General features: G+C 39.9%; 1 protein-coding gene across 2 annotated transcripts in view; it reads right to left on the bottom strand.

The window, feature by feature from the left end:
* Nucleotides 1-14911, bottom strand: part of brinp2 (bone morphogenetic protein/retinoic acid inducible neural-specific 2) — a 246528-nt gene that overhangs the window by 59561 nt on the left and 172056 nt on the right. For both annotated transcript variants that reach the window (XM_084369785.1, XM_084369786.1), the window contains one exon: nt 3834-4070. In XM_084369785.1, the coding sequence (XP_084225911.1) occupies nt 3834-4070 (237 nt within the window). The remainder of the gene's footprint in view (nt 1-3833; nt 4071-14911) is intronic.

Raw genomic sequence — 14911 nt, 5'->3', positions numbered from 1 at the left:
TTCTCCTGCAGAATAATGCTGCCTCACATGAGCATCACACAGTAATGTTATAGCAAACGTAATCATTTGTAGGGAATATGGGAGTCAACACTAATCTGTGAAATGAACAACATTTGGTCTATCCATATTGAAATAAAGACAGTAGGTATTGCACGTGAACCAATTTGTTTTCCTCATCCTGGCTCCAGGCCTTACTGTGCACAAGAGGCACCATGACCGGACAGCCGTCAATCAAAGACAGATTCCCTCAGAGTTATTTTATCACTGAAATGTAATTAAATTTAAGTTAATTGGTACTGTTTGATAATGCAAATTAATTTTAGAAAAACAAGGATGGAATGAATAATTGAGAATAATTGAGACAGTTAATGAAAGTTAGCTAGTCGCTAGCTAACACCCAGTGGACGTAAATGGTCACCCAGTGGGTGATAGGGGTCACACATAATAATAGCTTGTTTATCAAATCACATAGGCGTAAATCCTGAGGGGACGGGGGGTCAGGACCCCTAATCCTGGGAAACATATAAATTGTTGCTCCAGTATATCACTGTAAACACAACTAGCAGTGTTTGCAGTATTGTTGTAGTATTCTTAGCTGGCAGGGTGTCGAAGTGAGTTACGCCATTACATTTGGTGCCCTCAGTTTAAAAGACTGGCTCATCACACTTCATATGTACTTTATTTGCTTAGAGTCCCTCTGCTGCCAGCAGACACATTGAGATCTCCCGGACGGTGCACTTTGCAAACGTACAAAAAAAAAACTTTCCTAGGGTAAACAGCACTTTTACTTTTTTACTTGTGCTTCTGCTACATTATGTGTCAGCACTTACCCTTATCCCTCAGTTTGAACTCGTGGCCACTGTTCAGCAAATGCTACATGGCCTTGCTTCAAAAGTTGGACAGCATGCTAAAATGTTGCAAGACAACCTTGTGTTGTAATCAGAAAGATTTTGGATTCACTTCAGTTGCTTTCTCTTTTGGAGTTTACTTGTCAAAGCATGTCTGCAACTATAAACGATATTAACAGCTGGCTGATGGACCTAAAACACGATGTCCCTCCACTCTGAGATCTGAGGAAAAGACTGTCACTATAAAATCTAAAAAAAAGACATTGACATGCACTGATAAAGACAAAGTTTTGTCCATACAGCACTAAAAGAACCCTCATATACAACATAAACCGTGTAAAACACAGTTGCTCACAATAACATTATTTCATAGAATGAAGAAAATCACATCATTGTCGACTGCACACTGTCTGTCAGTTAATATCACAAGTGATTATGAACATGGTTAGAACAACACTTCACAGGCACACGCTGCATAAACAGAGTGTTATTGTGAATAAACTGCATCCAGCTTGGAGCTATAAATCATCACCATCCCACCTGCTACATCTGTAACCGGAACAGAACGATCTTATACAACATGGTCCCTGTCCAGCTGCCCAGAGCTCATCTCTCTAAATCATTGCAACACAGTCAGTATATCCTTAGCCTGTATCAAAATGGTCATAATGGAGGTACTTTTTAAACTGAGCCATGTTATATAAGGTTACAGCCTAAATGTTTTATCTATATGACCAAAAGGAGAGAATCTGGGAGAATCTGTTGTATAAATAACCAACACTGAGTTATGAGAGTTGACCATCTAAAAAGCGCGTCCTAAAGCCATCACCTAGCTTAATAAAATAGGTAGGATACAGTTAGAAGCCAATAGCATAAGCACTCCTGCAATATTAATTTGGAGAAAACGTCTCCAAAATCAAGCTTCCCTTTACTGGTCCAAATGACCACCTTAAGGGAGCTAAAATAAGCCATTGAACGCAAGGGAGCTGTGTTGGATTTGAACAGCCTGTACTTTTGCACCATCCAAAAGGTAGGCTCAAGAAGAATAAAAATGTGGCAAACAGTAAGCCTATAAAGCACCTATTTTCACCGGGAACATCCTGTTCTTCTTCAAACAAAATTCATGCCATCAGAATAAATGTAACCACTACCATAACATCCCATTTTAGCTTGAACACACCCCCATCAGAAAATCAGCACTGCATTCAAATGCAGCACACACACCCCCGCAGTAACCAGCCTTGCTAATGCCCAGATAATACATCTGGTGGTCATCCAGAATTCATAGAACAGTGGTGGTATACATAACTGTTTTAATTTCGATACAGGACAGAAACAGATTTTGTTTCACCTGCATGACCCAAAATGTCTTTTTTTTTATCATCTGGCAGTGACTGTGACTTTACTTTCACTAACAGCCAGGACTGTGTTTAGAGCTGAGAGCTTAGCTTTCAGTACAGGCAAAGAGCGAGAGAATAGGGGAGGTGAGATGTAGGCAGGATGGATGCTTGCAAATTACAATTTTAAAATCTAAACACTGCTCATGGTTGATTTTGTATTTATACTTTGGAGGAGGTATGTGGGGATGGTGCACCATCAAGATCTTAGATTTTTCACTAAGCTTGAGGAGTCTAGATGACAGAATTCTTAGATTTTCTCTGGAAAAAGATAAATAAATTCTGTTGTAATGAACAATATGGACCAAGATCAACTGATAATGTAATAAGGTGACTGTGCAAATAATAAGCTAACTTAAAAAAGTTGAGTGTTTAGTGTATTCTATACACAGTGGCTTTGACATAATCTCATTATCAATGTACGTATTATGCCTGAAAGTTATCAACATAGATATTATGAGATCTATTTGCCCACAATAGTCGTGCCAGCTGATAAAGTACATGACTGGATGAAATGTTGACTTAAAGCAGGCCTATTCAATTGACAAACAACATCCGGCCCAGACACAACCGAGTGGCCTGGCATATGGTACATATATAAAATAAATCTCATTTATAACAAACTCAATATGTTCTCACTCTCAATTTGCCAAATACAGCAGCTTGGCCAGTGGCCTTAGGCTTCAGACTATGACACTCCACCTAGCCCTCTAGCGTGGTTCTCCATGGTCAAGTTAGCATTAATATGCAATATAAAACATCTGGATAGACTTGCAAGATAAAGCTTGCTGACAAACAGTTGACATATTATGACTTTTGGACTGCTATTAACATTTTCAAGGTTAGGTTCAAGAAAAGATCATAATTTGGATCAAAATAACTATGTTCAGTCATGTAACCAGTCATGTAACTTACATAACAGTAGTTGCATAAGTGACATAACTCATGTCACGTAACGTAAGTGATATTTGAGTCTTGGTGGCAAATAAGACACAATGAAAACCCAGTCTACGGAAGGAGGGTCCACTGTATGAGCCATCCAACTCCCCTGACCACCCCCTGACTCAGACTTTTATACTACTGCACTAGAGGGGCGCTTCAAGAAGAAGTGTCACTAGAGGGATAATTACAGCATCAAGTATAAAAGCATAAGGAAACTGACCAGGCTGCTGTATTTGACGCAGTGGGAGTGAGAACAGACTTGACAGAACTATGTTTATAGTGTTAATGTCCATGTACAGTATGTCTCACACACATGTGCTTAACAATGTTATGCTATGTTGATTCATTCATTTGGATTGGATTAAAATGTTTCAGCTACAAAAGGTTTGAAATAGGCTGATGAGAGTGTCTGACACATTTACATAACTTGGTTTAAAAATCTGTCCGTTTGCAATTAAAAAGCCCAACCTAAAAGTCAAACTAAAACCTAATTCAGCATTACTGAAACTTTATTCAGGCTGAAGCTTTATTGACTGTCTTTGCCACCATTTTAAACACTAAAACCTCAATCAACACAACCTCAAAGGTGCCAGTTTCCATCTCAAGGCCAGCCAAACAAGTTTCATAGGAAGCATCCAGTCTGTACCTGACTCCATGAACTCTTGGTTAAAGCCGCTCCAGGCCTCTTTGCTCTTCTCCAGGTTTTCCTCCATGACCTTGATGTCAGCGAAGGGACAGTTGCATTCTGGGAAGCGGGGAGAGCAACGGCACCAGCAGTCGTTGTTGCGGCAGAGCAACTCGCCCTCCGAGTTGCATGCCACATAGCTGAGGGCTGCCTCCACAAAACGCCCACGCAGGAACTCTGGCAGGACATCTTGCAATCCTGGAAAAAATAAGAGAAACACATGGTGAGGTATCTCTTCATTTTGAGAATATAGTGGGCTTTTTTTGTTGCTGTTGTTTTTTTTACATTTTTTCACAGGTTATTTTTGCAAGGCTGAAAGTAGAAATGTTCAGAATGTGGAACAGCATTTTTAGACTACAAACATGAAATGACGGCGTTTCCTGATACATCAAAGGACATTGCAAAAATAAAATCACAGCATAGCATTTTGTACTCATATCATTTCCTACAGGATTATAAATATTACTTTTCAACCCATCAGGGAGCTGAAAATAATATGTTATTAAAAGCAGCAATCATTGTAGCCTTGGCAACTTGGAATCACAGCTGTTGGATGGAAATACTGCTTAAAAAAACACGGTTTAACATTAAAGGAACATTTAGTTGAAAATTGTAAAACATATAAGATTAATTTTAACAATGTCATATATTCACTGTCTGACAGTAAAATGACAATTCTAATTAGAGCCCAACTACATCAGAATACAGGCTATTAAAATGCTCATGTGCAGTACAGCCTTTGTCCTGGTATTTAATATTGCACCGAGATACTGACACTAATAACATATCTTGTCATAGTTGAGGCCATAGAGACGACATGTGCAAAGACAACAGCTCATCAGCCACTTGTGTCCATTGTGTGGGGAGCTTTTGCATGAAAAAAATAAAACATCACCCAACCAATTTTCTAAAGGCTCTCTGTTGTTTATGTATGGTGGTATTATCACAGGGGCAATAGATTGTTCTTCTCAGAACAGCTCAACGTGTGTCATTTTTCAGTGGCAGCTCTTGTAGCAGGCACATGGCTGTATATACTGTACAGTAAGTCCAGAAGCTTGCCCAGGTGCATATTTTAATAGGTTTGGGGGCTATCAGTAGCAACTGTCACCCAGTGTGCAGTCACCATAAACATCCTGCTGTTTTAAACTGCCATGTTCAGGTTGTTTCCTATCTGCAGGTTTCGTTATTTCTTCTTCTTGCTGTGTAATGGAGACACTTAAATCATCATCACAGTACTTTTCAAAGACGTGTGGAGATGCCATTGAACTTTTTCCATATCTTGATGTGTAAAAGAATACCAACATTAATAGTCATGGTGATGATGGATGTTGAGCACTGTTTTCATGATCAACGCATGATTAATCTGTAGACATGCATGCGAGAGAAACACTGAAACTTGATATTCCTGTTTTGTTTTGTTTTTTCAGTTTTTCCCATTGAAAATGATTGGACCCTTTTGGCAGCCATGAAGATGTATCATAGCTAAGCAGAATCATGATTGAACTAGAGGGGCCTGTTGGGCCTTGGTGGAGGTATGAGCTTTACTGAGTCCAATTCTAGTATTATGTTATGTTAGACTGTAAATATGGGAAATGAATAAACACAAAAAGTCACTGGTGTTTTCAGACTGATATGGTTGCATGTAACAACTAAACAAAGATATTTGTGGCCAAAACAAACAGGAATTTGCTAATGAGGATGACTTGAGGCAAAAATGCATCTAGAATTTGGTTCATGTAGAATTTGTGGTCATCCTCATATATTTCCAATTCATGAATGCAAGAAACTGAAGTACATCAAAGACCTCAAGGTCTAAAAATTAGTGGAGTGTGAGTACTTTCATTAGTATAATGTCGTAATCATAGACAAATAGAAAATAAAGCAAAGCAAATATTCAATCACAGCTTTCCACAGTTTGTCTAGTATATAGTATATATATATTATTTAAACACAATAACAATATACTTCTACCTCATTCCAGGTCATAACCAGAACGACAACAAAAAAGATCATATAACATTAAGCTACGAATCACACCTCTGAATAAAATATTGTAATGTTCTGTAGTTCAAATGTTTTCAGTTACATTTTCAGATGAACCATCTGTTTTTCTTTTTGAGAAAAGTAGAAAGATCTGAAAGCAAACAGAATAGCCTGTATGGTAACTACTGGTCAGTCATGTAGTTGGCTCTCTGTTGGCTCAGACCCACAACACTACAAAAGGTGAACAATTTGTTTTAGCACATAGCTTGCTTCCTGAGTGCAGTGCAGACTGTAGTAAGCACTGTAAAAGGAATAAAATCCACTCATCGTACTTTTTAAATGGCATTACAATTAATCATGACAGCTAACACATTCATACCAGTATCTGTTCATGCCATTTCTGCCTCACTTATTTGTCTCTTATGCCAGCAAATTTGACATTTCACAGTGGCAAAAGTACTGGTGAAAATAATAAAAGTAATGATGGCTGAATTCCATTTTGCTGCTTTGGTTCAGGGTCCTGTTATTATTCATGCTGGCTCCCTGTCATGGCACACTTAAATAGAACAGAGTCTTTGTTAACATTTTCAGTAACACCTGTGGTTTCTCCTCCTCTGCCAAGTCAAAAATGTCTGCTGTGAAAATGGCATACTGGAAAATTTTTCACAACTACGGGTGGCACTAACCTCCTGAAAGATGCCACCAGTGGGCCAATACACAGATTCATGGCTTATGGAATCAAGTACTGTACAAACGCTCAAAAACACAAGGAATATAAAACTTGTGGCTTGTAATTCGAGCAGTTAAAGCATACAGTACAATTTAAGAACTGTTTTTCTCATACACAAAAGGATTTTGTTTTTACATAGTTTATGATAGAAGTTTGTACTGTACTAATTGAGGACCCAAGCCGCAGAGTTGATAACAAATAAAAGCTCAAGCCAAAGGAAACACTGTCCGTCATCATGTTCATTTAAGGTGTACTGCAATTAGTAAGAAATGGCCAGAATCTGAAGGTAGCTCCAAAAAATATAAGGGGCAGCATTTCTGCTTACTGCTGCTCACTCTACACTTTGCTGTAGCCAGCTTTGGCTGCATCAGCAGACTCTTTGTATGTTCACTTGTGTTGTTCTCCCAGGCCTTCACAGCAGCCTCCTTCAGCCCTGGCTTGTTTTGGAGTCTCTCTGTCTTTAGTTTGGTCTTCAGCAACTGGAATGCAGCTTAGTCAAATTAGTAGTCCCGCTGGGCAAGTCGAGTATATTCCAACTCTTCACCTCAAAAGTTCTTTGGTTTACTGTGTGAGGAGGATCGTGAGTTTGATCGTTTGACTGAATCTGAGCACACAGAACTCTCCTGCTTACCTCTGCATTCATCCTTCAGTGCATCCTTCTGTCAGCAGTGAAATCATGAATACATGCTAGTACAGCCATACATGTCCCAGCCATAACAGAACCAATGCCATGTTTGTCAGAGGAAGTGGCGGCTTTGGGTCTTGAGCTATTCCTTTTTCCAAACTACTCTCCTCTTTCCATTATTTGGATAGAATGATTTTCGTGTCCTCTGAGGTTCTGCAAATGAAGACTTCTGTTGATCGTTGAGAATGAAACATGCCTGCCTTCTTCCTGGAGAGCGTTCCTCAGTTGCTGGGCAATCATTAAGGGTTTTTTCTTTGCCGTGCAAAAAATGTTCTGCTCATCTACAAGACTTGTGCTGCTTGGTTTACCAGCTCATTTGCCAATTTGGGCACTATGTGTTCGAAGGGCTATATCTCCCACACCGTTTTTCTATACTGATGTAAAACCTACTCAAATTAAAGCAGAGACTTTGCACTTTAATGCAGGATCCATTATTTTATTTCAGATTGAAGGTGCTGAAGCTCAGAGCCTAAAGAACACAATATGTGTAACCATCCAAATACTTCCAGTTCATTTCTGCAATGCAGGACATAAACGTTGCTTCACACTCAGTTGATAATGTTAGTTCAGTTTGCCAGTGTTTTTAAATAAAATTCTGGCCTTATCTTACAAATTGCCCCTTTAACAGCGGGGTAACATCATAGTTTCAATTGCTTTGCTTTCATTATTTAAATTAGGCTGTATTAAAAGTACAGTGGTACGCTGATTATGCTGCCAAAGTTTCCTGACTGCAAAGCCTTTTAAACCAAATCAAAAGCCGATGCGTGATGTTAAAAGTGCACCGTCATCTGTTAGAAAGCAGCAGGCGCCTTTCAGAAGACATGCGGCGCGGTGTCCCTGCTGCTTCTCTGAATCTGTCTGTTGGTCCATGTGTCTCTTCCTGTCTGTCTAATAATCATCAATTTGTTGTGTCAAAAGCTTCCCTTCTCCCTGCTTCACAATCTCACTCTGGATGATTTTCAACAGCCAAGTCAATCCCACTGTGCCCTGCTATGAATATGCATGTCTCTTCTTTGGTATTTACTCTTTCAATGGCTTGGAAAGAGATGTAATTACTCGCATTTCTCCTCTTCCATGGTTTGGCAGGTGCTTTGAGGTTTTTGCATGTTTGTGTGTGTGTGTGTGTGTGTGTGTGTGTGTGTGTGTGTCTAGTAGTTGCAAGTCTGGCAGGGGTTTCTTCAGTTTGGGAGACAGCTAAATAACACTCTTCCCACAAATCACTAATCACTGTCCAACTTTCTGTCTCTTTTCCACATCGCTGTTTGTTGATATCTTTCTTCCTCTTTTTCTTTCTTTCTTCCTCTTTTTCTTTCTTTCTTCCTCTTTTTCTTTCTTTCTTTCTTTCTTTCATCTGTTTTTTCTTTCTTTCTTCCTTTCTCTCCCTCTCTCTCTCTTCCTTTCTTCACCTGATCTCATGGGGAAGCAGAAGTAAAACCAAATGGAGAGTGGCATGGTGCACTAACTTTTTGTCGTAAAACATTGCATTGAGAAAAAAACAAAAGCAGATGGTTAAACGAGTCTGGATGAGACAGGAGATGCGTTCATCACAGGTTTTCTATTTTTCAGTGAGAACTGGCAGTGAGATTTTAAGTTTCTGCCAACAGTAGTATGCTAGCTAACATTGTCCTCAAAGGCTAGAATGTTTACTGATGTAACCATCCACATTACAAATCGTGTCAATGGCAATGAGAGACCAAATCATCTCACAAAAAAAGTGTTTCCAATTTTGAGTATGTCTGTATGGCAGGTTGTGTGAACCAATCAGGACCACATCTTTTTACCATAGCCAGCAATAACTACTGAAGGCTAAACTGAATATCAAAACACCAGACACCTTTTAAGTCAATATGAGTTAACTTGCATTATTGTCTAAACACTATTTAGAAAAATTCTGAACATGAGGCCCACTTGCCAGAAATTTTCCAGAGCTTTCTTGTAAAAATTCCATTAAGTAGACCTTATGCTAAGAAACTACTGATTCTCAATACTATTTCTATACTATCTCTCAACTGATTCCCTTAATTGCTCTCTTTGTTCCCCCCACCCACGATTATCTGTTGCTACTACTACATCTGTGTCGGCAGAATACAACTTGACATTAACACTGTCTTCATTTCTATGTATAATCTGGTATGTACATATATGTGGTTTTACAATAATCAATATTCGTTTATATCAGAGAATAAAAGAAGAGAAAATCTGCTCCGTGTACCACTTGGTAGATTTTTATAAGGAATATAATAGAAGTGGAGAGCAAAAATGAGAACAGGTTATTCAACATGTTCGTCAGGCAGAGTGGAACACTTATCACTCCTCCTCTGCTCACCTTGCTGCTTTTCACCTTTGACACACAACGCTATTGCAGCAGCGCATCAGTATTCAGCAAAACGCTCATCTTTTTCATCTTGTGACTCACATCTGCTGATCCAGAATGAATAAAAAACACCACTTCAATATGTCATACCATGTGTCTAGGATGAATATTAACCCTTATTTGGCATTTCATGTAATATGAAGCCACATAAGCCCCGTAATTATGTCTGTATGAATGTCGTGAAGGTGGTATTGATTCACAGGTTTACTTAAGAGTCCTTCAACATGACTCTTTCGGAATTGTCGCATACACATTAGTCTGAAAGAGGAAATAAATAAAATGAATCACATCCTCGAGATTTGAATGGAAGCTAAAAATGAAAGCCTTTTTCGGCAACCAGTGAGCTCATCACTGGGTGAAAATGGTAACCCTATAAACATCTCTCCCTCTGTGTTAGCAGATGAGGTATTGACCACACTAAAAACTCAAAGTACACCCCTTTTCCAAAGTTGCTTTGAGTCATTTTAGGTCCTTCTGGTCATGCTGATGTACAGTATGTTCATTTTTCTTTTTTTTTTGTTTTATTTGGCTATTTGATGTTATGAAAAGGGTCATGATTGCTAAATGCTCATAAACCTTCACTCTGAATACCACACACAATGCTGTAGATAAAAGGGATTAATGATTAAGAAGGGGAAAACGTTGAGTCACTCATTATTAAGCCTCCAGTTTGCTACCTTCCTTTGAATTTCAGTTTGATTAATAATTATAATTAATCTAACATTGGTGTCATTACATACTGCTCTGTGGAGAGAGACTTCACTCAATGAATTAATCAATCATCAATCCTCCCTAATGTAATGGTTCCGAACACATAGAGGTGGGCTCAAGAGACAGAGAAGTTGGAAGTAATCAATCGTTTACTTAGTAAACATTGACAGGTGATCAGTCAGCTAGGGCAAGGGGCTGGCAGGTGGAACTGGGAACAGGCTGCAACAGCCGGGCAGTCACACACACATCACACAATTCCTTAAGATCAACCCACTTGCTCACACCCTTTGCCTTTTTGTATTAATTGTCATAACTGGATCCTCATTAGTGCCAGCATAAGCATTGGCTATACCTGGGGTCCATCACGAGCATTCAGTCAAACACATGCATACACACCACAGCCACATAAACACAACAAACAAAATGGCTCATCTCATCAAAAAAAAATATTTGAACTGAAATGTAGTACTGTATATAAATTTTGGTCATTTTTCTAACAAGGGGGACGGCATCTCCCCTCGTCCCCTCTCAAATTGCCTACCAAGTTTCACCAAATAATCCAGCCAATGCCAGTAAATAGACAGCACAGAGACAGTTCACTTGATTCAAAACATGTTAATATGTTAATATCTGCCGACCCCGACACAGCTCGCCCACTCAGCTCAATTGGCTGGCACCCACAGCATGGGGGCAGGCTCAGGAAGAGGCCATAGGTATCTACAACAGGCCCGAAGCCTCCTACGGGTCTGGACACGGCCTGAAGAAATCCGCCTCTGCCAGCGCCCTAATACCCATTGTGGCCCCATGGGTGGTGCCCCGAGGTGCCAACTCCAAGGTTGATATTACTTATTTGGTTGTTTGCTCTGTCTTCAGTCTCTCTTCTGTCTCTTTTCTATCAGTTATAAATACACATACACATTCATACATTTGCTCTGCATAACCACTCTTGGCAACAGTAACTTGCTTGCATATTATTATTATTATTACTATTATAATTATTGTAATATCTAGTTTTCTTCTTTTTTGATTTGTTTTGTCTCGTTTTATCACGTTCCTTCTGATTGAATGTACACAAAACATCATGCTGTATGTTGCTTGGAAATCTTTTCTCCCCTCTATTTCTATGTATTGTATGTCTCTGCCTCTGTATTTGTTAATGTAGTGTCCTCTTACATCTATAAATAACATAAATGAAAAGAAGAAACAGGAACTAAAGCTGGAACATTGAGACTGGATATATCCAGGGAAACAGGGCTGGTACAAATCCACGGGAGATAATGAGAGAACAGGAAACAGGTTTGCTGGTGGGTGAGGGGACCAGCTGAATGGGATTTGCGGGAACAAACTACATGGCAGGTGGGGAGCGGCAGGTATCTGAAATGACAGGAGATGTCAATGACTGAAGAAACAGGAAAAAGAGAAAACTATGTAATTTGTGTTATGGCTGACAACAGTGATAAAAAAAAAAAAAGGTTTCCACTTCAGGCACCTGTTTTGCAGTCCCCACCATGAGTTTCAGGAAAAGAAAAAACTTGTGGGTGTCATCTTCTGATGGGGGCTTTTAGGGTCATTACCCATAGCGCTTTGCTTCCATCCAGCCGTAGATTTAGATCACACCAGTAGACCAGAAATAGCAGACCCATGGTTCCCTCTCTTTCTATCTTTCAGTCTCCAGCAGAGACCACACTTTCCATTTTGGGCAATTTGACGCTCTTAAGCCTCCCCGATGATTACCACCCCTCTGTTATCAGTATGTGTCCGAGAGTGTGTATGTTCTCTCTGAGCCTTTGCTGTAGTAAGTGCTTGGTCCACTACACTGGAATGCACTCTTGGCTGTTGAGGAAATGGTGTAGTGTACCCTTGGACTGTGCTACTGCTCTCGAGAGCCTCAGGCTTTGGCAACGACCCAGCTTAAGTATACAATACAGTACATGGGCTGGCACAGATGTTGCTGAATGACACGCTCTCTATGTCTCTCTTTATGCTTATCTTAATAGCTGCCTTCTTTTTCTATATAACTTGTGATGTTTCCATCTGACTGTCACTTGAATTTTCTGCAGACTTGTCAAAAAAGACTAAAATGTACATTTTCTTCAGCTGGGTTCCTGTTTTCTTCAGCTGTTTTGTGCCCTTTTGTGATAGTTTTGTGTTGTCTTTCACAAAGATTCAACTACATGGTGGGTGTATGCAAAATGCAGCTCAGTAAAGTTGGGAATAGATAAGGGCCTGCAAAGTGAATTAGATCCTACAGGCATTTGACTTAAAAGGGCAAAATGCCTACATAGTCGCAAGGACTTTTTCAAAGGTTGAAGTTTCATCTGGCACTCTTCCACTACCCCTCTATATCTCATCCTCCCTTTAAACAACCTTTACATGTGAGATTGTTATTGAGGTCTGTGATGTCAGAGGAGGCACCGATAAAGAATTTGGCAAATGATTTATATGCCATGTTATACAGTGACAGGTGGTGTGCTGAGAATTTGTTTCATTGACTGCCCAGAGTTAGGCCTGAGCAGAGGGAGGCACTTGACAGACCCCTCAGCCTGCAGGAGCTCGTAAGTGTCATACAGCATCTGTCCTGAGGCCATGCTCATACTATTGATGGAATTCCAGCAGAGTTCTAAAGAAGCATTTGGGGTGCTGTGGGGGAGGATCTGTTAGAGGTTTTCCTGCAGTCCCTCTGCGAAGGCCACCGAGCATCTGTCAATGGGCAATGGTGTCATTTAAAGCAGCGCCTGCAGATACATTTTTGTGCGTGCATTATACAATCCTTCCCATACGATACCTACTTTGACAACACATTCTCACTCCCAACTTGTCAAATACGGCAGCTTGGTCAGTGGCCTTCAGCTTCAAGGTATGAAGCTCTGTTACTTTCGTGACATTGAGCTTTAGAGGCATCCCTCTCCCAGGGAGTGCAGAAAAGTAGTGCGTCCCCTCAAATGATACCGATTTTACTTCACTGCGTTTTCTTGGCTTGCATTAGCTTACTTTTTACATGTGGCATGGACACTTAAAATTGGCAAAGGGATGTACAGTATGTTAGATAGACCAGCAGGGATGTGAGAGTTGGTCTGACTCCCTTCACTGGTACACAGCTCACCAGTGGGGAGAGGGTACACACTGCCCCATACAGTATATGGAAAAAACAAAGTGACCCCTCCACTGACCCTCCCACAAAAAACAATGTCATCAGCCATCAGGAAGTTTCACTGTGGATATTGGCATATGTCATTTCATTCGACAAACGACTTGCAGCCTAAATTGTGTCCCAAGGACATCCATTATTGATTAAGGTGTAGTAACTGGGATCGTGAACAGACTAGGATAATAAAGAGCAAGAAGGTTTGCTTGTTGTTAAAAATGAAAGTGACGATGACCATATTCGCTACACATACCGTTTTTTTTGTAACTGGCCTTTGGAGAGGGTTTGATTTCCTTCAACAGGCTTTTGTATAGAGGGGTTTGTGTTATGGTTCAGGTTAAGATCAACTGAGAACAGTCATCCTTTCTCAGGGCAACTGCACAGGTTTTCTATGAAACCTGTTGATTCTATGCAGAGGCTGTGTGGTTCTGGTGTCAAAATTAAAATATACTGAGGACATTATGACTATAATGAGTACATTATAAATGATGGACAAGGGCTATGGAAAGCTTTGAGCAAGCCCGTAGAGTCAGTGGACAAATTCCAGAATTTCTGTCTATATTTCTGGCTGGGGTTTTGAAAGCGCTACAGGCTTTCAAGGTGCATGGGGAATCGAATGGGGGGAATGGGGCACAGTTACAGCCAAGTTATCAAATGGTTGTGGTTGTTACAAACTGTCTTGGGGGCAGAATCCTGACACAAATGAACTTACTGCATCAGTACTCCTGGAGGTATCAGAGGAGGACTAAAATGGTATTTGTGTAGCTGACAGTACAGGAGGATGGTTTATGGTTTAAACCAATGGCTTATTTGGTTTATACTGATATCTCACAAAGCAGCAACTAACCCATTATCAACCTGTGGAGGGAAAGAGGTAAAGCAAATGCTCTGTGCATAGAAGGTGCTGAAAGCTGCTGGTCCTGGGGACAGACTATTGAGACAGACACAACTAACATAATCTAAAACATAACCCATCATTAATGAATAAAACCATAAAATGTCAGAAAAGATTAACCTGTACCTATTATAACTGTATTTTTAGTATTGTTTTATTTTACTTTTGCAGTTTTGAGTTTTTTCAGCAGCTTACCTTATTGAAGGTTTAAAAATTCTAAATCATATGGATAGTAATGTTTATTCTGCTGTAATATTACTTTCAAACAAGTTGCCTTGTTAGCAAACCCATGAAAATAATATCTCTCCTGTATAATAACTTGAAAAAAATCAAAAAATCAAATTTTTGAAAAGATAGACGCTGGGAATTCCCTAGCAGTATTCTTACAGCCAAATCTAACGCCCAAATGTGTAATAGACCTGCTGGTCCACTAGAGGCATGTGAGGGTGATGGTTTGCTTCACCTAGGCACGAAAAATGCACGAGTGTATGAAGGTGCACTACCACTACCACTAAC

This window comes from Pagrus pagrus, assembly GCF_965226575.1.
Source record: "Pagrus pagrus genome assembly, chromosome: 12".
NCBI lineage: Eukaryota > Metazoa > Chordata > Actinopteri > Spariformes > Sparidae > Pagrus > Pagrus pagrus.
This window is presented reverse-complemented; position numbering and strand designations above follow the sequence as displayed.